A 24,570-nucleotide genomic window follows, 5' to 3' on the forward strand; every position below is an offset into this window, starting at 1 on the left:
AAAAATTTAATTCCCAACACAAATTTATCAGGGTAAGGAATAAAAAAATTAATTCCCTACACAAATTTTATGGGATAAGGAATAAAAGATTTAATTCTTCACAAATTTTATGGGATAAGGAACAAAAGATTTAATTCTTCACGAATTTTATTGGATAAGGAACAAAAAATTTAATTCTCTACACAAATTTTATGGGATAAGGAATAAAAAATTTAATTCCCAACACAAATTAATCGGGATAAAGAATAAAAAAATTAATTCCCAACACAAATTTTATGGGATAAAGAATAAAAAAATTTAATTCCCAACACGAATTTTATGGGATGAGGAATAAAAAATTTAATTCCCAACACAAATTAATCGGGATAAAGAATATAAAAATTAATTCCCAACACAAATTTTATGGGATAAAGAATAAAAAAATTTAATTCCCAACACGAATTTTATGGGATGAGGAATAAAAAATTTAATTCCCAACACAAATTAATCGGGATAAAGAATAAAAAAATTAATTCCCAACACAAATTTTATGGGATAAAGAATAAAAAAATTTAATTCCCAACACGAATTTTATGGGATGAGGAATAAAAAATTTAATTCCCAACACAAATTAATCGGGATAAAGAATAAAAAAATTAATTCCCAACACAAATTTTATGGGATAAAGAATAAAAAAATTTAATTCCCAACACGAATTTTATGGGATGAGGAATAAAAAATTTAATTCCCAACACAAATTAATCGGGATAAAGAATAAAAAAATTAATTCCCAACACAAATTTTATGGGATAAAGAATAAAAAAATTTAATTCCCAACACGAATTTTATGGGATGAGGAATAAAAAATTTAATTCCCAACACAAATTAATCGGGATAAAGAATAAAAAAATTAATTCCCAACACAAATTTTATGGGATAAAGAATAAAAAAATTTAATTCCCAACACGAATTTTATGGGATGAGGAATAAAAAATTTAATTCCCAACAGAAATTTTATGGGATAAGGAATAAAGCCATGGATTCCCTACAAATAAATTTCCGAAGGCGAGGTGTGGAAAGGATCTTTCCTCTCCTCCAATGAACCTCCCATTGAATTTTCCAGGGAAATTTCCTTCCCCTCTCGGATTTTCGGGATCGGCCGCTCAGCTCCGAGTGTTGAGATCAAGGCTGAATGAAAATCCAGAGGCGATAAAAGATTTGGAATTTAATATTTGTCCGGAATAAAAACGAGGATTGATAAGCGAGAGGAGCAGCTGCTCCTCACTCGGCGCTCTCCAAATTGGAATTTCCAGCTGCTCCTTCATTTTTCCCAGCCCTAATTCCCACTTTTCTCCTGGTAAACACCGGGATGGAGTTGGAAAAAAATTTTAATTGTTGATTAAAAATTGGGAGAGTCAGGATTTTAATCTGGGAAAGGCCCGAATTTTCCTTTCATCTCCCACAAAAAAAACAAAAACAAAAAAAAAAAAAACAAAAAAAAAACAAAAAAAAACCCCAGATTTTCCCACATCCTAGGGAATGGTTTTTTTTTTCCAGGAAAATTTCCAGTTTCTCATCCAAAAGAAACGTATTAGGAATAAAATAAGGAATAAAAATAAGGAATAAAAATAAGGGATAAAAATAAGGGATAAAAATAAGGGATAAAATAAGGGATAAAATAAGGGATAAAATAAGGAATAAAATAAGGAATAAAAATGCCCAAGGATTTTCCCCTCCTGGATCAGCTCCAAGCTCAAATGCTGCTGAGATTCCAAACTCCAAATTAAAAAAAAAAAAAAATTTAATTAGGTAAAGAAATTTATTGGGATAAGGATAAAAACGTGGATTCTCTGCCCAAAATTACAGGGATTGGGATAAAAAACGTGGATTCCCTACAGAAATTAAAGGGATTGGAATAAAAACTTGGATCCCAAAATTAAAGGGATTGGGATAAAAACGTGGATCCCAAAATTACAGGGATTGGGATAAAAAACGTGGATTCCCTACAAAAATTAAAGGGATTGGGATAAAAACTTGGATCCCAAAATTAAAGGGATTGGGATAAAAACTTGGATCCCAAAATTACAGGGATTGGGATAAAAAACGTGGATTCCCTACAAAAATTAAAGGGATTGGGATAAAAACATGGATCCCAAAATTAAAGGGATTGGGATAAAAAACGTGGATTCCCTACAGAAATTAAAGGGATTGGGATAAAAACTTGGATCCCAAAATTAAAGGGATTGGGATAAAAACGTGGATCCCAAAATTACAGGGATTGGGATAAAAAACGTGGATTCCCTACAAAAATTAAAGGGATTGGGATAAAAACTTGGATCCCAAAATTAAAGGGATTGGGATAAAAACTTGGATCCCAAAATTACAGGGATTGGGATAAAAAACGTGGATTCCCTACAAAAATTAAAGGGATTGGGATAAAAACATGGATCCCAAAATTAAAGGGATTGGGATAAAAAACGTGGATTCCCTACAGAAATTAAAGGGATTGGGATAAAAACTTGGATCCCAAAATTACAGGGATTGGGATAAAACCATGGATTCTCTGTAAAAACAAATGGGATAAGGATAAAAACATGGATTCTTTACAGAAATTTACAGGGATTGGGATAAAAACACGGATTCCCTACAGAAATTCCCGGAATTCCCAGCGCTGGGAACTTCTCCATGCCCCCATCCTGGTGCTGGGAATACCAAATCCCTTTCTGAAATTCCTTAAAAAGAACATTTCCTTGGAATTCCACCTTTATTCCAGGTCTGGGATTTTTTGGGATAACCAGCAGCCCGTTCCAGATTTGGGATTTTTGGGATAATGAACAACCTGTTCCAGATTTGGGATTTTTTGGGATAATGAACAACCTGTTCCAGATTTGGGATTTTTTGGGATAACGAGCAGCCTGTTCCAGATTTGGGATTTTTTGGGATAATGAACAACCCGTTCCACATTTGGGATTTTTGGGATAATGAGCAGCCCGTTCCAGATTTGGGATTTTTTGGGATAACGAGCAGCCCGTTCCAGATTTGGGATTTTTTGGGATAATGAACAACCTGTTCCAGATTTGGGATTTTTTGGGATAATGAGCAGCCCGTTCCAGATTTGGGATTTTTTGGGATAATGAACAACCCGTTCCACATTTGGGATTTTTTGGGATAACGAGCAGCCCGTTCCAGATTTGGGATTTTTTGGGATAATGAACAACCTGTTCCAGATTTGGGATTTTTTGGGATAACGAGCAGCCTGTTCCAGATTTGGGATTTTTTGGGATAATGAACAACCCGTTCCACATTTGGGATTTTTGGGATAATGAGCAGCCCGTTCCAGATTTGGGATTTTTTGGGATAACGAGCAGCCCGTTCCAGATTTGGGATTTTTTGGGATAATGAACAACCCGTTCCAGATTTGGGATTTTTTGGGATAACGAGCAGCCCGTTCCAGATTTGGGATTTTTTGGGATAATGAACAACCCGTTCCAGGTTTGGGATTTTTTGGGATAACGAGCAGCCCATTCCAGATTTGGGATTTTTTGGGATAATGAGCAGCCCGTTCCAGATTTGGGATTTTTTGGGATAATGAGCAGCCCGTTCCAGATTTGGGATTTTTTGGGATAACGAGCAGCCCGTTCCCATTTTTCCAGAGGGATGAGCATCTCCAGCACCTTGGAACCCTTCAGAACAGGAACAAAATTCCAAGTGCGAAAATTCCCTTTGGGATCGGGCAACTCAACCACAAATCCAACTCCGGATCCCACAGGAAAATTCCCAAAGATGCAATATCCAAGATTTTCATTACCATAAACTGGGATTTTTTTTTTTCCCCCCCCAGAACTAGGAATTCCCAAAATCCCATAATTCACCCAAATAAAGCTTGGCTATAAAATGATCCAGCATCAATAATTCCCATTTTTTAGGGATCGTTCCAGGTGCAGCTGCGCCGCACAAATCCATGGAAACGGAGCTGCTTCATTTTCTGGGAATATTCCGGAATATTCCTTCAGGAGTGACCCAAAACTCCGCAGCCCTTGCTCCATAAAAACCCAATCCCGTTGGTTTTTTTTCCATTTGGATTCTCATCCCGAGGATCTCTCCTGCTTTTAATCCACTTTTTTTTTTTTTTTTTCCATAAAGTTTATGGAGCGAGGAGGAGTCCAAGCAGGAAAAACAATTCCGGGATTGTTGTGATGAAGGAAAAACTCATTAACTCTTAATGAAAACACCGGGAATAAAATCGGAACAGCACAAAACCCTGGAAAATAATTCTCCTACACCGGACAGGGAGCTGCTCCATGAAATCCACGGCAAAATTCCCTGATTTCTGTTTGGGACATGGAAAAGCAGGATTGGAACAAATCCTGGATTTCTCCCTGGGGGAAAAAAAAAAAAATGGGATTATCCCAATTCCAGCTGGTTGGAATTCCCTGCAGGGGCAGGAAGAGGAGTTTGAAGATTTTCTGTGGAATTCCGAGATGTTGGGATTTACGCGGAGCAAATTCCAGGGGGGACAGAGGTGTCCCAGGGGTGTCCCCAGCCGGAACGGGAAGAATTCCCGAGGTTTTGGTTCCATTGGTGACTCCAGGGCCCTGCAGGAGTCGGGAATGTCGAACGTTCCGAGGGAAAAATTTCAGGAAAAACTTCAGGAAAAACTTCCTCAGCCCTAGAGCTGGAGGAAAGAAAAATGCCAAGAGGAGAAGGAAAAATCCGGATTTGGGGAAAGGGAAAATTCCGGATTTGGGGAAGGGAAAATTCCGGATTTGGGGAAAGGAAAAATCCGGATTTGGGGAAAGGGAAAGATCCGGATTTGGGGAAAGGGAAAGATCCGGATTTGTGGAAAGGGAAAGATCCGGATTTGGGGAAAGGGAAAAATCCGGATTTGGGGAAAGCGAAAATTCCGGATTTGGGGAAGGGAAAGATCCTGAGCTGGAGACAAAAAATATTTGGATTTAGAAAAGGAAAATCTCTGGATTTGGAGGAAGAAAAGATCCAAAGGTGGACAAGGAAAAGTTCCCGAATTAGAGAAGAAAAAAAATCGGGATTTGGAGAAGGAAAAGATGTGGATTTTGAGACAGAAAGTATTCGGATTTGGGGAAGGAAAAATCCGGATTTGGGGAAGGAAAAATCCGGATTTGGGGAAGGAAAAAATCCAGAGGTGGAGAAGGAAAAGATCCAGAGGTGGAGAAGGAAGAATCCGGATTTGGGGAAGGAAAAATCCGGATTTGGGGAAGGAAAAAATCCAGAGGTGGAGAAGGAAAAGATCCAGAGGTGGAGAAGGAAGAATCCGGATTTGGGGAAGGAAAAATCCGGATTTGGGGGAAGGGAAAAAGCAGGAGAAGGAAAATTCCCCCTCTTTTCCAACTCAAACCTCTCCTTAAAACCTCAAAAATCCCCCAAACTAAAATCCCTTTTTTTTTTTTTTTTTTTTTTATTTTAAACAGAATTTTTTTCTTTCTTTCAGCTGCAGCTGCTTCCCATGGAGGGAGGAGAAAAAACAAAAATAAAAAAAAAAAGGAATTAATGAATCCCAGCAAAGCCAGGGGAACAAAAAAAACCAATTTCCATGGATGACAGAAAAAAAAAAAAAAAAAAGAAAATAAACTTAATTTCCTGCAGCTTTTTATGGGAATTGCAATTAAATTTCCTTGGCTTTCTCAGGTACCCAGAGCTTCGTTAAACATCTCTTAAAAATCCCGGGAAAAATCAACACCGGGAGAGCTCCGGTTGGGATTTTACAAAATCCCCAAATCCCAGGAAAAAAAAAAAACCAACCAAAAAACCAAAAAACCCAAAAAAACCCCAAAAATTTCCTCCTCAAATCCCACCCGGCTCTGTTAATATCCCTGGATTTTCAGAGCTGGGAAAGAATTATCGATATCGTGGTTTAATATCCCGATAATCGACCAAAATCAGGGAAAAAAAATTCCATGGAAACGGCACCAAAAAATTTGGGAATGGGGTAGATTGGAGCTCTTGGGGTTTGGTTTAAATTCCGCCAACGCCGCTCGGAGAAATTTGGGATTTTTTTTTTTTTTTAATGTCTGGATGGGCTGGAAAATTGAGGAAGTTCCCGGTTTTTTTGGGGGGTTTTTTTGGTGTTTTGTTTTGTTTTTTTTTTTCCCAAAACCTTCACAACTCCAGAGTTTGGATTTTTGGGATGAACTCCAGGAAGAGCCGAAGGTTTGGTGGTGCAGATTTTCCGCAGGGATTGTTGAATTTCTCGGAATTAATTCAGCATTTTTCTTAAAATCCCACTTTTTTTTTTTTTTTTTTTATTGATCAACTTCCTTGGAATTCCAGTTTCTGGATAATTCTGGATTTCATTAAAATCCCTTTTTTTTTTTCTTTTTAATTGACTGATTTCCTTGGAATTCCAGGGCCTGAACAATTCCATATTTCCCTAAAATCCCAAATTTTCTATTGACTGACTTCCTTGGAGTGCCAGTGCCTAAAAAATTTGCCTTCAAACTCCAATTTTTCACCTTAAAAATCCTAATTTTTTCCCTCCCAAACCCTCATTTTTTCACCTTAAAAATCCTAATTTTTTTCCTCCCAAACCCTCATTTTTTCACCTTAAAAATCCTAATTTTTTTCCTCCCAAACCCTCATTTTTTCACCTTAAAAATCCTAATTTTTTTCCCTCCCAAACCCTCATTTTTTCACCTTAAAAATCCTAATTTTTTTCCTCCCAAACCCTCATTTTTTCACCTTAAAAATCCTAATTTTTTCCTCCCAAACCCTCATTTTTTCACCTTAAAAATCCTAATTTTTTTCCCTCCCAAACCCTCATTTTTTCACCTTAAAAATCCTAATTTTTTTCCTCCCAAACCCTCATTTTTTCACCTTAAAAATCCTAATTTTTTCCCTCCCAAACCCTCATTTTTTCACCTTAAAAATCCTATTTTTTTTCCTCCCAAACCCTCATTTTTTCACCTTAAAAATCCTAATTTTTTTCCTCCCAAACCCTCATTTTTTCACCTTAAAAATCCTAATTTTTTTCCTCCCAAACCCTCATTTTTTCACCTTAAAAATCCTAATTTTTTTCCTCCCAGACCCTCATTTTTTCACCTTAAAAATCCTATTTTTTTTCCTCCCAGACCCTCATTTTTTCACCTTAAAAATCCTAATTTTTTCCCTCCCAAACCCTCATTTTTTCACCTTAAAAATCCTATTTTTTTCCTCCCAAACCCTCATTTTTTCACCTTAAAATCTTATATATTTTTGCTTTCTAATCCCAATTTTTTACCTTCAAATCCTATTTTTTTTTTTATTCCACCCATCGCTCTCCCATTCCCACCTTATCCCAACTCCATTATCCCCAAAAAAAACCCCAAAATTCCATACAGAGCCTCCAAATCTCTCCCTCATCATTTTTTTTTTTTTTTTTGGGTGGTTTTATCCGAGCCTCATTTTCTCCCTAAAATTTCCAGTTTTTTTATTGTTGTTATTTTGGGGTTTTCTCTGTTTTATTTTGGTTTTTTGGGGGTTTTTTGGGGGGGGTTGGGTATTTTTGGGGTTTTTTTTTTGGTGTTTATTTGGGGGGGGTTTATTTTTGGGGTTCTTTTTGGTTTGGAAGGTTTTGTGTTTTGGGGATTTTTTTTTTTTTGGTTTTGGGGTTTTTTTTTGGGGGGGGGTTGTTTTTTGGGTGTTTGTTCCGGGTGGTTTTTTGGTTTTGTTTTTTTTTTTTGGGGGGGGGGAGGGTGGTACTCTGGTTTTGGGGTTCTTTTTTGGTTTTGGGGCTTTTTTCTGATTTGGGGGGGTTTTCTGGTTTTGGGGTTTTTTATTTATTTTGTTTCTTAGGTTTTTTTTTTTTCTTTCTGGATTTTTTTTTGTGTTTCTTTTTTTTCTAGATTTTTTTTTGTGTGGTTTTTTGTTTGTTTTTTTTCCTGGATATATTTTTTTTGGGGTGTGTTTTTGTTTGTTTTTTTTTTTCCTGGATTTTCGTGTTTTTTTTTTTTTTCCTGTTTTATCCTGACTTTTTTCTGTTTTTTTTTTTTTTTGTTTGGTTTGGTTTTTTCCTGACTTTTCTGTGTTTTGTTTTTTTTTAAATTTTATATATTTTTTTTGTTTTCTGGGGTTTTTTTCTGGATTTTTTTTTTGGTGCTTCTTTTTTGTTCTTGCTATTTTTTTTCTGGATTTTCTTTTATTTTTTTCTGGATTTTTTTTGGGTTGTTTATTTTTTTCTGGATTTTTTTGGGTTGCTTATTTTTTTCTGGATTTTTTTTTTTTGTGCTTTTTTTTTGTTCTTGTTATTTTTTTGTTTCTGGATTTTCTTTTATTTTTTCCTGGATTTTTTTGGGTTGTTTATTTTTTTCTGGATTTTTTGTTTGTTTGTTTGTTTGGTTTTTTCTCGATTTTTTTTCCTTGGTTTTTTTTTTTTTTTTGTTTGTTTGGTTTTTTTGTTTGGTTTTTTTTTTTTTCTTCCCCAAATTAACACGCGATAAATCAAATAAAAAACGCCTGGAAAAGGAGTTGGGGGGGAAAATCTTAGGGATGGAACTGCCGGAGCCTGCAGTGATTCCCAGTGCCCAGCAGGTCGGGCTGCAAGGCAGCGGCAGCCGCTGGAATTCTGCTCCCATCCCCTCCCCCTCCAGGCATGGAAAAACCTCGGGAATATCCAAATCCAGCAAAGAATACCGGGAAAGGATTAAAAAAAAAAAAAAAAAAAAAAAAAAAAAAAGGTGGATTTCGGGCTCGTGGAGGATGGGAATAATTCGAAATATTCCAACATTCCTGCAGTGGGTTTAGGGTGGGATAAAGAGGGAAAGATGAAATTTTGGGATTTTTGAGGATAATGCCATTGGAAATTCGGCAGCTCAGGGGTTAAATTATTCCAGGGAACTTCCCGGATTAAAAAAAAAAAAAAAAAAAAAGGAATAATCTGGGAATTATTAATCCTTAAATCCAAATATTCTGATATTTCCTCCCCCACCCCGGGGCGTTTTGGGGTGGTTTTTAATCGGGGAATTCCTGGCAGGAGAAACCCCAAAGCCCGCGCAGACACTCCGGGAGATTCCGGCATGGAATTCTCCGCTTGGAATTCTCAGCTGGAGTTCCCAGCCTGGAGTTCCCAAGTCAGGATTCTCTGCTTGGAATTCTCAACCTGGAATTCTCCGCTTGGAATTTTCAACCGGAGCTCCCAACCTGGAGTTCCCAACTCGGAATTCTCCGCTCAGAATTCTCCGCCTGGAATTCTCCGCCTGGAATTCCCAACTTGGAGTTCCAATTCTGAATTCCCAACCTGGAGTTCCCAAGTCAGGATTCTCTGCTTGGAATTCCCAACTCAGAGCTCCCAACTCAGAGCTCCCCACTTGGAATTCTCAGCTGGAGTTCCCAGCTTGGAATTCTCCACCGGAGCTCCCAACTCAAGAGTTTTCCGCTTGGAATTCTCAACCTGGAATTCCCCGCTTGGAATTTCAATTCTGAATTCTCAACCCGGAGTTCCCAACTCTGAATTCTCCGCTTGGAATTCTGCGCTTGGAATTCTCAACCGGAGCTCCCAACTCAGAGTTCCCGACTCTGAATTCTCCACTTGGAATTCTCCTACTGGAATTCCCCGCTTGGAGTTCCCAACTTGGAATTCCAATTCTGAATTCCCAACCTGGAGTTCCCAAGTCAGGATTCTCCGCTTGGAATTCTCCACCGGAGCTCCCAACTCAAGAGTTTTCCGCTTGGAATTCTCAACCTGGAATTCCCAAGTCAGGATTCTCTGCTTGGAATTCTCAACCTGGAATTCCCCGCTTGGAATTTCAATTCTGAATTCTCAACCCGGAGTTCCCGACTCTGAATTCTCCGCTTGGAATTCTCAACCGGAGCTCCCAACTCAGAGTTCCCAACTCAGAGTTTTCCGCTTGGAATTCTCAGCTGGAGTTCCCAATTTGGAATTCCCAAGTCAGGATTCTCCACTTGGAATTCTCCGCTTGGAATTTCAATTCTGAATTCCCAACTCGGAGTCCCCCAACTCGGAACTCAGACTTTTCCCAAACTAAAAGTTTTCTTTCCTCTCCTGGAATTATTCCTGCAATTCCTTCCCTCCTAAATTTCCACCCAAAATCTCGGAATAATTTATAACAATTATTCAACAATTTAATAACAATTAATTACAACTAATGATAATTCAACTCAACAATTAATAAATGGGATTAAAAAAAAAAAATCTGTGTAGCTGCTCTGATCGTGCAAAACTCCAAATTTGGGAGGGATTTTCGTGCCAAAAAAACAAAATAAAGAGAATTTTAAAAAATTCCTGAAGGAGTTCACCCAGGACTTAATCCACAAAAAAAACCAAACCAAAACAAAAACTTAAAACTGTTTAAAAATAAAAATTAAAAACTTAAAAATTAAAAAAAATATAATAATAATAATAAAAAAATAAAAATCCACCCAGAAGCAAAACCTCGTTTCTGATAAAGGGGATGTTGTTAAAATTTGGCTTTTTCCAGCTCCATGGCATTTGTGGAGATTGGATTTTCCATTAATTAATTAATTAATTAATTGCTGCTCCTCCCATCACCAAAACGAAGCCTCTGAATAAAAATCTTGTTTTTATTTTTCCGTGTTTTGACACCTCCAGAGTTTTGGTGTTTATAACCGGAATTCCACACGTGGCAATAATTTTCAATTAATTAATTGATTAATTAATTAATTGCTGTTTCTCTGCCCAAACGAGGCCTCTAAATAAAAATTTTGTTTTTATTTTTCTGTGTTTTGACACCTTTTGAGCTTTGGTGTTTAGAACCAGAATTCCGGGGGGAATTCAGCCGGAGATTCCAAATCTTATCAATCCCAAATTTTTCTTTTTATTATTTTTTTTTTTTTAAAATTATTTCCCAACCACTTCATAAATCCGAGCCGGGTTCGTGCGCCTGAACTCTGCACTGCAAAACCGACATGAACCAAAAAAGAGATTTTTTTTTTTTTATAAATAAAACTTCCTAAAATCATCCAGCACTCCATTAATTCCTGCACACTCCAGCTCAGCTTCAAAGGGAATCTTTGCAGCAAAAAAAAAAAAAAAAAAAATTATTTTAAATTTTTTTTTTCCCCGCTTTAATGATTTGCTACTTGTCCTTGTCGTAACTACACGGAACAAAAAAAATGTGGGAGCAGAGAAATGTGAGATTCCAGCTCCCACCCAGCTCCAGATTCATGGAATTTGGGTTTTAAAAGGGGGAAAAAAGCTCCAAATATCTGGGTTTTAATTTTTTTTTTTGGGGGGGGGGGGGGGAATGTCGTTCTTGAAGGGAGAGGACGAGGAGGGATATTCCAGGAGTTATAAAAGAATTCCCAGGAAAAACTTAGAGTCCTTATTTTGAGGGTGAAGGGAAAGGGGTTGGAAAAATGGGGAAAAGGGGATGGGGGGAAAAAAATGAGGGAAAGGGGGTCAAAAAAAATGGGGAAAAGGGGGCCAAAAAAATGGGGAAAAGGGAAAGGGGGCCAAAAAAAATGGGGAAAAGGGGGCCAAAAAAATGGGGAAAAGGGAAAGGGGGCCAAAAAAAAATGGGGAAAAGGGAAAGGGGGCCAAAAAAAAATGGGGAAAAGGGAAAGGGGGCAAAAAAATGGGGAAAAAGGGAAAGGGGTGGGGAAAAAAATGGGGAAAAAGGGAAAGGGGTGGGGAAAAAAATGGGGAAAAAGGGAAAGGGGTGGGGAAAAAAATGGGGAAAAAGGGAAAGGGGTGGGGAAAAATGGGGATAAGGGAAAGGGGTGGGGAAAAAATGGGAAAAAGGGAAAGGGGTGGGGAAAAATGGGGATAAGGGGACGGAGTTGGAAAAATGGGGAAAAGGGAAAGGGGTTGGGAAAAAAGTGAAAAAAAGGGAAAGGGGTTGGGAAAAAAGTGGGGAAAAGGGAGGAACAAAATGGGGAAAAGGGAGGAACAAAATGGGGAAAAGGGAGGAACAAAATGGGGAAAAGGGAGGAACAAAATGGGGAAAAGGGGACTGGAAAAAAGATCTCAAAACACGATCCCCAATAAAATATTTATACCAAAAAATGAGGCCAAAAAAATTAAAACAAATTTTGTCCAGACAGGGCCTACTCTGACTTTTTGTTAATTAATCCTTTTAATTAACGAAGCTCCCAGATTTTAAATTATAATTCATCCCTCCTTTCTCTACATTTCCCCTGATTCTTCTCGGCTCCTGAATTCCTGGAGGTTGGAATTTTCTGGGGTTAAAACACAGAGCTGGGACAAGAAGGAATTCTGGATCCAACCCCTGGGGTGTATTTTTTGAGCCTCAAATTTTTCCCAAAATTTCATCCAAAGGGAAGCTCCATCCTCTCCCTCCTGAATTTTTGGAGTACTTAGGAATATTTTAAGGAATTCAGCAATTCAGGGAAAGCCATTTGGGATAAATTTTGGATGGAGGAAAAAAAAAAAATAAAAGCGTTGTCAGCTCTGTGCAAAAAAAAATATCTGGGTTTATTTCATCGATTTGGAGCTGTTTTCTACAAAATAAATGGGGAAAAATTCATTGCTTCCCACTGGGAATTTTTAGTGGGAATTAATACTTGCAGCTCTCAGGGAATTCCCAGCCACGGGAATTTGGGAGGGATAATTCCATGGCTGGAGGGCAGAGCCACATTTTCCATCTCCGATGTTTTTCAAGGAGTGGTTACGGAGTCACCCGAGCTCCTGGGCACCAAAAAAAAAAAAAAAAAAGAAAAAAAATTAAAAAAAAGAAAAAAGAAAAATAAATTCAGGGAATCACGGAATGGCTTGGAAGGAGTTTAAAGCTCACCCAGTGCCACATTCCAAAATCCCAGAGTGCTCCAAATCCCAAACCTGGTCTGGGACATGTAAAAAAAAATTAAAAAAAAAAAAAATTCCTGGAGAGAAATCAGGGAAATAAAAAGGAGCCCAAATCCATGGAGGGATTGGGCTGAGCTCTGTGCCAGAGGGGATTTTTACACCGGAACATCCTTTAGGATTTGGGTCTGGGGTCAGTGGGACACAGCAGAGACATTTACTGCTGATTCCCACTCCCCTCAAAATTCCCACTCCAAGGATCCTTTTTCCCCCTCAAAATTCCCACTCCAAGGATCCTTTTTCCCCCTCAAAATTCCCACTCCAAGGATCCTTTTTCCCCCTCAAAATTCCCACTCCAAGGATCCTTTTCCCCCCTCAAAATTCCCATTCCTGCAATCCTTTCCCTCTCAAAATTCCCATTTCCAACGATCCATTATCCCCTCAAAATTCCCATTCCAATAATGCTTTTCCCCTTCAAAATTCCCACTTCAGAAATGCCTTTTCCAATCACAAATTCCCATTCCAGCAATGCTTGATTTCCTCACTACTTCCCATTTTTCCCTCCCTTTTTTCCCCTCCCGAATTCCCATCCCTCTCTCCCTTTTTTCCCCTCCCAAACTCCCACTCCAGCAATTCTGGAATTCCAGCCCTGACCCACCGCTCCCATTTTTCCCCTCCAGAGACCTTTCCCTTCTTTATCCCTCCCTTTTTTTCCCACAGCTCTCTTCCCAAATTCCCATCCTTTTCCCTCAAAATTCCCTTGCAGTTCCCTGACCGGCCTCTGGCTGCTCCCTCAGACCGTTCCTTCCTTCCCTTCCTCCCAAATCCCGATTTTTTTTTAATTGAATATTTTCCCTGGAAAACAGCGCCCAGGAGCTCGGGGGAAGGGCTCAAATTCCTGAATTTCCTTCCCAAATTCCCTCTCTCCTTCCAAGGAGATTATTCGGAATCAAATAGAATTAAAATACTTCACCCCGGCAATTCCAAAGGGGAATTTGGCTCCTGCTGGGGCTCTGTTCCAAGAGAACCTATGGAATGAGGTAAAAATAAATTGGAGCTCCAGAGTTTGGTGCCAGGGATTTGGGAACAGCAATTCCTGCTCGGTCACATCCGCACTCAAATCCCAAATTTTCCTCAAAAAAAAGCAGGTGGGGAAAAAAAAAAAAAATCCCATCTTGAAATTAGGGGATAAACAAGGAATATGCAAGAATTCCTTAAAAAAAAGAAAGGAAAAGGAAAGGGGAAATTCTCATCTCAAACAGAGGAAATCCTGAACTCCTGGTTTGAAGGAATTAATTTTTTAGATCCCAGGATGGGTTTGGTTCGTTCCAGCCAATCCTGGGAATCCACAGGTTGGGATAACTGGAATTCCTGGGATTTTGCTCTCCAGAGGGATTCCCAGAACTTGGCCTTTACCAGATCCAGCTCAATCCTTCAGAAAATATCCCCTAAATATTCCCAAGGAAAATCCTGGAAGGAATCTCTTCTTTTGCCACTCCAGCCTGTTCCTAAAATCCATCCTCATTTATCCCAGGATTTCCCAGCTCTCTCACCCAGATATTCAGGCACGGATTTTATTTTATCCCTAAAATTCAACCCCAGCTCCACAATTCCCTGACTCTTTTCCATCCAGGCCAGCCAAATTCCCATTCCCACCTCTCCTTTCTCCACAGGGATCACACTGAGCCTCTTTGTACCTCAAATCCACGTTTTCTGCCTCAAGTTTTCCCAGCTTTTGTCCCAACAATATTAATTTCCAAGGAAAAGACCAAGGAATTCCAAGTGGGAACTCAAAAGCCGGGAATTCCCAGCAGAGAATCCCCTAAAAAGCTGGGAATTCCTGGAGGGAACCTTCCCAAAAAGCCGGGAATTCCTGGAGGGAACCCCCCCAAAAAGCCGGGAATTCCTGGAGGGAACCCCCCCAAAAAGCCGGGAATTCCTGGAGGGAACACCCCCCCAAAAAGCCGGGAATTCCTGGAGGGAACACCCCCCCAAAAAGCCGGGAATTCCTGGAGGGAACACCCCCCCAAAAAGCCGGGAATTCCTGGAGGGAACACCCCCCCAAAAAGCCGGGAATTCCTGGAGGGAACACCCCCCCAAAAAGCCGGGAATTCCTGGAGGGAACACCCCCCCAAAAAGCCGGGAATTCCCGGTGGCGAGCCCAAGCGAGCCAAGTGCTCCCTTCCAAACCCCTGCCCATTTCCACATCCCAATTTTTCTACTTTTCCTTCATCTTCTGACTCCATAAAAATTCCAAGCAACAAAAGCCTCCCTCCCCCTCCAGCCTTGAAATTCCATGAACTTTCCCGATTTTAAAAACCTCATTTGGATCCTTTTAATGTGCTCAGATCTTCCCTCCTTCCCATTTTCGTTTTAATTTTCCGCCCAGCTGTCCCTTGGATTTTTCCCAAATGGTGCCAGATGTTGGATTCATGGGGAAAACAAAGCTCGGGAAGCAATCAGAGCTCCGAAGCTCCGATTAAAACGGGAGAACGTCGTTCCCGGTGGGAATTGCGCGGCTGTCGCGCTCCTGGCATTTCCAGGATGGGCTGGAAGCAGGCCCTGAGTGAGGAGGGAACACGTTGGAATTTGTTCCTGGGGAAAAGGAAGGATCGGAGCAGTCGGAATGTCGGGAAGGGATTTATTCCTGGAATAAAGGGTTGGACGAGTTGGAATTCCGGGAAAGGATTTATTCCTGGAATAAAGGATTGGAAGAGCTGGAATTCTGGGAAGGGATTTATTCCTGGAATAAAGGATTGGAAGATTTGGAATTTTGGGATTCCCAGAGGAAAGGAAGGTTTAGAGGAGTTGGAATTCCGGGAAGGGATTTATTTCTGGAATAAAGGGTTGGAAGAGCTGGAATTCCAGGAAAGGATTTATTCCCAGAGTAAAGGATTGGAGGAGTTGGAATTCTGGGAAGGAGTTTAATAAAGAACTGGAAGATTTAGAATTCTGCAATTCCCAGAGGAAATGAAGGCTTAGAGGAGCTGGAAGTTTGTGAAGGGATTTATTCCTGGAATAAAGGTTTGAAGGAGCAGGAATTCTGGGAAGGGATTTATTCCTGCAATAAAGGGTTGGAAGAGCCGGAATTCCAGGAAGGGATTTATTCCTGGTATAAAGGGTTGGAACATTTGGAATTCCAGAAAGGGATTTATTCCTGGAATAAAGGGTCGGATGAGTTGGAATTCCAGAAAGGGATTTATTCCTGGAATAAAGGGTCGGATGAGTTGGAATTCCGGGAAGGGATTTATTCCTGGAATAAAGGGTCGGATGAGTTGGAATTCCAGGAAGGGATTTATTCCTGGAATGAAGGGTTGGAACATTTGGAACTCTGGGAAAGGATTTATTCCAGCTGCTCCCACCTCAGCAGAACTCCAGGATATCCCCACAGATTCCAACAGGTTTTTTAAAGGAAAAACTTCAAATCCACCAATCCCTGCTTTCTTCCCAAGACTCTGAATCGGGAATTCCATCCCTTGATCCAAAGGAGCTCCAGCCCAGCTCCGAGCGATCCCAACATCCACGGATTGTCCTGGAGATCCAGAATTCCCGCCTGGTGACCCAAATCCTCACTCCCACAATGGAAAAAAATGAGGAGAAAAGCCAAAATTTCCCGAATTTTTGAACAAGGAATGGTCACTCCTGGAAAATTCCTGCCCTGATCCTGCGCTCTGCTCCCATTCCAAGCTCAGGGAAACTTCATTCCCCATCAATTTTCCATGGGAATGCCCCGCCTTTTCCAAGCTTCCCAAACTTTTACACATTTCTGGAGTTTCCGGAAAATTTTCCAACCCAGGGATCGATGCCAGAGCTGCAGAAATTGTGGGATTTGCTCTCTGGGATGAGATTCCCGCTGCGGAGTTTTCCCACCCCGGGAACTGCCCCACACATCCATTAATTTTTTTTCTTCCTTCCCCACCCCGGGAATTCTGCACTGGGAATTTCTCCCAGTCCAACAACTCCCAGACCTTTCCCAGCCGGACTCACCTCGGGATGGGAATTCCAGGTGGTACCTAAAAAACCAAACGGAAAGGAAAATAAAAATCCCAGATTTTCCTCAAGGATTATTTCAGCCTTGAGGAATTAGGGATGGATGGGAGAATCCAGGACCCCAGGAATGGGAAACACGAGGAATTCCAAGAGGAATTGGGAGCCCTGGAGAGGGTTTGGAACAACCCAGGAATGTGGGAAGGGAATGGAGGGGATTCAAGGCTCTTCCCAAGTGGAATTCCATGGATTTCCATCCATTGGAACTCCTCCAAATACAAAAATTCCTGCAACATTTTTTTTTTTTCCTCAAGTCCTTTAAAAATAATTTCCAACCCCAAAATATTCCAGGATTTTTGCCAAGCTCATTCCCAAAAAATCATTGTCCATTCCACCCCCCCCCCCCCCACCAAAAAAAAAATAAAATCAGGATTTAACATTGGAAAAAAAAAAAATCCAGATTCTTTCCTCTCTCCCACTTCAGGCAAATCCTGGGAAACATTTTAATCCAGGAATGGTGTCTGGAAATTTGGGAATCCCACCAAGAATTGGGAATAAAGCACAAAGCGCCCATTCCAAGATGAGCTCTGGTGGCAGGAATCCGACGTGGGAAAAAATCCAATAATTTATGATCCTTGGGGCTAAAAAATTTCTCAGGAACATCTGAGCTCCTGGCACGGATTTATTGGGAAACAACGCCAGAATTCTGATGAAGGGCCTGGAGATGTTTGCTTTGGATTTAAAAAAAAAAAAAATAAAAAAAAATTAAAATGTAAAAATTAAAAAAATAAAAAAGAAAAATCCAGGAAAAATCAAAATCACCAGGAGAAAATTTCCTGGGATATTGGGTTGGGAAGAGCCTTTTGGAGGGAAAATTGGGAATTTCTCAGCATGCTCTTGAAGTGGTTCCTGAAATTCCACAAGGAATTATTTTCTCCATCCTGTGATTGCTCCATTTTATCCCTAAATCCCAAAAATCCAGCTGGTAAAGCAGCTCCAGGTTCCACCCCCCTCCATATTTTTATCCTTAAATGCCAACATTTCCATGAAAACTCAATTATTCAACATTTCAGTAATAAAACAGCTCGAAGAGATCCCTGCATTCAACCAATCCCAAAAATCCAACATTCCCAAAAAAATTCGGGATATTTTTGCCTCCCGGACAAAGAAGAACGGCAAAAATCCTTTTTTTTTTTTTTCCTGGGAATTTTTGCCTCGGGAGCTTTCCCTGGCCACGTTTTAGCGCCAACATTTCCTGAATGATTTTCTGTCACTCGCAATTCCTGCTCTGTGAAAGCGTTGGGCTTTGCTCCCGACCTCTGTCAATTTTAATCCCAGGAAATGGCCTAAAAAAAAAAATGGGAAAATTGAGTTCCATTCCCTCCCAGAGCAGCTCTGGGAAAGCAGAGGAAAAATGCTAAAAAGAAAAAACAAGAAAAAAAGCTTGATTTTCCTGCCTTTTTTTTTTTCGTTTGTTTTTTAGGATTAAAAAAAAAAAAAAAAAAAAAAGCAGAAAAAAAAAAATCTGATTTCAGCTCAAGGATTTGGATTTAATTCCAGGTTTGGATCATTTTTACTCCAGGAATGCGAAGCTGGGATAAAATGGAATTGGGAATGGGGGAAGGAGAATGCCCAGGAAGTCCCCCCATGTTGTTTTCCCAATATTTTCCCTAAACTTGGTGTTCCCCACCTCTTCCGGCAGAAAACATCATTCAAATCCCTTTTCCCATTTTTCCAGGATATTCTTGGATTTTTGGGACCCAAAATAATGCAAAAAAAATATTTGGGCAAGCTTGAGTTTTAATGGGATTAGAGCAGCTGGAAAACCCAAAATCCAAACCCTCTGAGCCAGATCCATAAAATCCAGGCAGCTTCCAATTAAATTCCTGGTTTTTTCCTCATTAATTAAGAGCTGATATTCCCAAGGGATGAAGTGGAACGGGACCTTTGGAGCCAGGATTTGAATGTCTGGGAAAATAAATATAAAAAAAAAAAAAGTATGCTGGATGAGATTTCCAAAAAAGAAATTGGGAGCCAGGAAAATAGGATTTGGAATTCTCCATAAGGGGAAAATGAAAGGGATTTAAATTCATTTTTTATCTTGGTCGAGGCTCTCAGGTTTCAGGTTAATGATGGATCCGGAGGAAATGGATGGGAAAAGTGGGATAATTCCATCAGCCAGGCTGGGAAAGGATGGAAAATTCCGGAAAGGAACAACCCAGGAGGCTCCAAATGGAATTAGTGGTGGGAGTGAGCTCAGGGATAAAGGAGCTGAAAATGGGATTAATTGAATTTGGATTAATATGGGAAATTCCTTCTTAAAAGAAAAAGGGAGGGGGGGAGGAAAATATTCCCCGTCGGAATAAAATAGGAATATCTGAGAATTCCTTCCTCAGGGAAATAAAAAGAGGCCAAAAAAATCCATCCTGAAAATGCAGAATAAATTGAGGAATAGCCAAGAATTCCTTCTTAAGAAATAAAAAGAAGGGGAAATCCCCATCCTAGAATTAGGGAATAAATCAGGAATATCCCAGAATTCCTTCCTTAAAAAAAATAAATTAAAAAAAATAAAAAAAAAAGAGGAAGAAATCCCCATCCTGAAAACAGAGAAAAATCCAAACAAAACAACACAGCTCCCCACAATTCTCCCATTATCCCAGGCCTGGAATATCCCTAAAAATCCCAAACCACAGGGAAACTCCGCCAGAAGAGAAGGAGGAATCCCAAAATCAGACAAAATTCAGAGGGTTTGGATGGGGAAATTCAGGAAATCCAACCTGGCTTTGAGGAGCTGGAAGTCCTGGAGAATCGAATCCCGCTGCTCGCGGGCCCTGGAGCTGAGCGGCTCCTCCTGCAATCCCTGGGCCAGGTAATCCTCAGCCTCTGGAAAACAGGGAATGGGCGGAAAAATCAGGAAAAGGGAGCGGGAAAAGGGGCAGGAGATACGGGAATGGGAAAGGGGGAAAAGGGAAATCCGGGAAAGGGGGGAAATCCGGGAAAGGGGGAGGAGATACGGGAATGGGAAAGGGGGAAAAGGGAAATCCGGGAAAGGGGGAAAATCCGGGAAAGGGTTGGGGAAATCCGGGAAAGGGTTGGGGAAATCCGGGAAAGGGGCAGGAGATACGGGAATGGGAAAGGAGGAAAAGGGAAATCCGGGAAAGGGGGGAAACCCGGGAAAGGGGGGAAACCCGGGAAAGGGGGGAAACCCGGGAAAGGGGGGAAACCCGGGAAAGGGGGGAAACCCGGGAAAGGGGTATTGGGCTGGAGAAATACGGATATGGGAGAGGGTTTGGGAAAACTGGGAAAGGGTTGGAGAAACATGGATATGGGAAAGGGGATCGGGAAATCTGGGAAATAATAAAGAAAATGAATTCAAACTCCTCCATCCCCAGCCTGAAAGACTTTGGGATTGACAAGGCCCGGCCAAGTCTGATCCCAAATCCCTCTCCACATTTTTGTCAACTCCTGCAAGGACAGGATGACCCTAAAACCTCATAAAATAGAACAATAATAATAATAATAATAATAATAATAATAATAATAAATTTAAAAATCAGATTTAAACTCTCCCATTCCCAGTCTGGAAACCTCCACAGCCCCTGGAAGACTTTGGGATTGATAAGGTCTGGCAAAGTTTGATCCCAAATCCCTCTCCACATTTTTTGTCAACTCCTTCAGGGGCAAGATGACCCCAAAACTTCATAAAATAAAATAATAATTTAAAAATGGATTTAAACGCCCTCATCCCCAGCCTGGAAATCCCCAGAGCTCCTGGAAGAATTTGGGATTGACAAGGCCGGGCCAGGTTTGATCCCAAATCCCCCTCCACACTTTTTGCCAACTCTTTCAGGGACAAGACGACCCCAAAACCTCACAGAATAATTTTTTTTTTTTTAAAAGTAAATTTAAAAAAAATCAGATTTAAATGCCTCCATCCCCAGCCTGGAAATCCCCAGAGCTCCTGGAAGACTTTGGGATTGACAAGGTCCGGCAAAGTTTGATCCCAAATCCCTCTCCACATTTTTTGTCAACTCCTTCAAGGATGAGTCGACCTCAGAACCTCACAGAATAAAATTTTTTTAAAATAAAAAGTAAATTTAAAAAAAAAAAAAATCGGATTTAAATGCCTCAATCCCCAGCCTGGAAATCCCCAGAGCTCCTGGAAGAATTTGGGATTGACAAGGCCGGGCCAGGTTTGATCCCAAATCCCCCTCCACACTTTTTGCCAACACTTTCAGGGACAAGACGACCCCAAAACCTCACAGAATAATTTTTATTTATTTTTTTTTTAAAGTAAATTTTAAAAAATCAGATTTAAATGCCTCAATCCCCAGAGCTCCTGGAAATCCCCAGAGCTCCTGGAAGATTTTGGGATTGACAAGGTCCGGCAAAGTTTGATCCCAAATCCCTCTCCACATTTTTTGTCAACTCCAAGGACGAGACGACCGCAGAACCTCACAGAATAAAATTTTTTTAAAACAAAAAGTAAATTTAAAAAAAAAAAAATAATCGGATTTAAATGCCTCAATCCCCAGAGCTCCTGGAAGAATTTGGGATTGACAAGGCCGGGCCAGGTTTGATCCCAAATCCCCCTCCACATTTTTTGCCAACTCTTTCAGGGACAAGACGACCCCAAAACCTCACAGAATAATTTTTATTTTTTTTTTTAAAGTAAATTTTAAAAAATCGGATTTAAATGCCTCAATCCCCAGAGCTCCTGGAAATCCCCAGAGCTCCTGGAAGAATTTGGGATTGACAAGGCCGGGCCAGGTTTGATCCCAAATCCCCCTCCACACTTTTTGCCAACACTTTCAGGGACAAGACGACCCCAAAACCTCACAGAATAATTTTTATTTATTTTTTTTTTAAAGTAAATTTTAAAAAATCAGATTTAAATGCCTCAATCCCCAGAGCTCCTGGAAATCCCCAGAGCTCCTGGAAGATTTTGGGATTGACAAGGTCCGGCAAAGTTTGATCCCAAATCCCTCTCCACATTTTTTGTCAACTCCAAGGACGAGACGACCGCAGAACCTCACAGAATAAAATTTTTTTAAAACAAAAAGTAAATTTAAAAAAAAAAAAATAATCGGATTTAAATGCCTCAATCCCCAGAGCTCCTGGAAGAATTTGGGATTGACAAGGCCGGGCCAGGTTTGATCCCAAATCCCCCTCCACATTTTTTGCCAACTCTTTCAGGGACAAGACGACCCCAAAACCTCACAGAATAATTTTTATTTTTTTTTTTTTAAAAAGTAAATTTAAAAAAATCGGATTTAAATGCCTCAATCCCCAGCCTGGAAATCCCCAGAGCTCCTGGAAGATTTTGGGATTGACAAGGCCGGGCCAGGTTTGATCCCAAATCCCCCTCCACACTTTTTGCCAACTCTTTCAGGGACAAGACGACCCCAAAACCTCACAGAATAATTTTTATTTTTTTTTTTTTTAAAAAGTAAATTTAAAAAAATCGGATTTAAATGCCTCAATCCCCAGAGCTCCTGGAAATCCCCAGAGCTCCTGGAAGACTTTGGGATTGACAAGGCCGGGCCAGGTTTGATCCCGAGCTTTGTGACACACAATTAATCTCCATTCCCGGCCTGCTCCAGCTGTCAAGCGGCAAAGAGCGGGAACGAGGACAGAGCTGATGCCTTCAATTAAAACCCGGCAGCTAACGAGGAAATAATCCACGGGAAGGAGTCATCGTAGAGGCGGCAGCTCGGAACCATGGAGGGTCAAAAACGTCCCCGGGGTTGAGCCGAGGGGACAATTCCCAACTCACTTTGGGATAAAACACTGGGAATTTGGGAAAAGAGCCGTTGGGTTGGGAAAATCTCGTCCTGAAGGGCAGGGTGGGGGGAGTTTTGTGGGGTTTTGGAGGGGGAGGGATGAGCTCGGCGTTGCCGTGGCAGGAAATGAGAGCTGAACAACCCCCCCACCCCCCCCAAAAAAAAAAAAACCCAAAACACAAGAAGGGGTCCCAGCTGCTTCCTGATACCCTCCAGGTGTGGGGGTTCCGTAGGCAGGGATGGATCAGATCCCATCCGGGCTTGGATTTATGGGCTCCACCACCACGGAGCGTTTCTCCCAACGCCACAGCAGGAAAAAAAACAAAAAACCAAAAAAACCAAACAAAAACCCCACAAAATTGAGGATTTGGGGGAAGCCAACGCTCAAAAGCAGCGGCAGCCTCAAAACACAGAGCGGGGAGGGGGGGAGGCTCCATAGGCAGGGATGGGTTCAGTCCCTGCTCCAGCCCGGAATTCCCACCGGGATGGGATTTCTGGATTTATGAGTGGGTGGGCACCACCGCGCCATGGGGTTAAAAATAAATAAATAAAAAACACAAAAATCAGGGTTTTGGTGGCCAAAACAGCAAAAACGGACCCCAAATTCATCGCAGGGTCAGGGAGGCCCCACAACCCCAAATTCTCTTTGGGGTCAGGAACACGGAGGTCCCACAGCCCCCCCAAAATCCTCCTCAGGGTGAGGGAGGTCCCACAACCCCCCCACATTTTTCGGGATCACCCCCAAATTCTCCTCGGCTTTGGGGTCAGGAAGGCACCACATCCCCCAAGTTCTCTTTGGGGTCAGGGAGGTCCCACAGCCCCCAAATTTTTCGGGGTCACCCCCAAATTCTTACGGGGGGGCTGGGTCAGGAAGGCACCACATCCCCCAAATTCTCTTTGGGGTCAAGGACGTCCCACAGCCCCCCCAAATTCTCCTCAGGGATGGGGCCAGGGAGGTCCCACAACCCCAAATTCTCTTTGGGGTCAGGAACACGGAGGTCCCACAGCCCCCCCCAAATCCTCCTCGGGCTGAGGGAGGTCCCACATCCCCCAAATTCTTCTTGGGGTCAGGGAGGTCCCACAACCCCCCCAAATTCTTTGGGATCACCCCGAAATCCTCCTCGGCTTTGGGGTCAGGAAGGCACCACATCCCCCAAGTTCTCTTTGGGGTCAGGGGGATCCCCCCCCTCCAACTCTCCACAAGCCCCTACAGACCCCAAAATAAACCACCCCAAATCCTTCCCCAGCCCCACCCCAGAGCAGGGTGACCCCACAGGGCAGGGAGGGGACAGGGACGAGCTCGGTACCTTCCAGGACCCTCCAAATCTCCTCCGGGATCTCGGGATCCATGGAATTCTTTCCCACCCCAAAAGGAACCTCCGTGATCACCCCAAAGGGCAGCGAGGAGGAAGCAGAGAGGGCGGTAACACCCCCTTAAAAAAAAAAAAAAAAAAAAAAACAAACCAAAAAAAAAGACAAAAAAACCCAAAACCAAAACCAAAATAAGAGGAGGAACTTTTGGGGTTTGGGTTCTTCCTCCTTTTAAACCCCAGCAGAATCATTCACAGCTGTCCTGAATGATCCCAAAAAAAAAAAAAATTCCCGGTGGGAAAAGCTGAGCTTCAGCCAAGGATTTACACCTGGAGCTGGGGGAGGTTTTTCCCAACGGGAATTTCCTCACTTGGGGTTGTTCCCGCCCCGCAGTTGAAGCTGGGATTGGGATTTTTCCAATTTTTATTTTTTTTCTCCCAAAATTCCCATGGGGAAAAAGTGGTGCTGGGATGTTGTGGAATGGGATTTCCACTTTTCCTGTTTTCTGCAGGGAAGAGGGGCTGGGTTGTAAAAATAAAGCCTTGGGTTGTCTCACACCTGGGATGGGGGAATGTGGGAAATATTCCTGGAAATATGGAAAATTCCACATGGAAATACGGAGATTCCCACCTGGAAACATTCCTGGAAATAGGGAAAATTCCACATGGGAATATTCCTGGAAATGGGGAAAATTCCACATGGAAATATTCCTGGAAATCCAGAGATGCTTCTCAATAAGAAAATGCGGGAAATATTCCT

The 24,570-nt window shown here is 41.4% G+C and overlaps 1 protein-coding gene across 1 annotated transcript in view; it reads right to left on the reverse strand.

Moving 5' to 3' along the window:
- Positions 1-24,297, reverse strand: part of SKAP1 (src kinase associated phosphoprotein 1) — a 92,445-nt gene extending 68,148 nt beyond the window's left edge. Inside the window, exons 1-3 of the mRNA XM_062508044.1 lie at positions 23,808-24,297; positions 19,495-19,600; positions 16,718-16,743 (exon numbers count right to left, since the gene is read on the reverse strand). Coding sequence (XP_062364028.1) covers positions 16,718-16,743; positions 19,495-19,600; positions 23,808-23,850 — 175 coding nt within the window. The 5' untranslated portion in view covers positions 23,851-24,297. The remainder of the gene's footprint in view (positions 1-16,717; positions 16,744-19,494; positions 19,601-23,807) is intronic.
- Positions 24,298-24,570: the final 273 nt, after the last annotated feature.

Source organism: Cinclus cinclus, chromosome 24 (genome assembly GCF_963662255.1).
Source record: "Cinclus cinclus chromosome 24, bCinCin1.1, whole genome shotgun sequence".
In the NCBI taxonomy this organism is placed as follows: domain Eukaryota; kingdom Metazoa; phylum Chordata; class Aves; order Passeriformes; family Cinclidae; genus Cinclus; species Cinclus cinclus.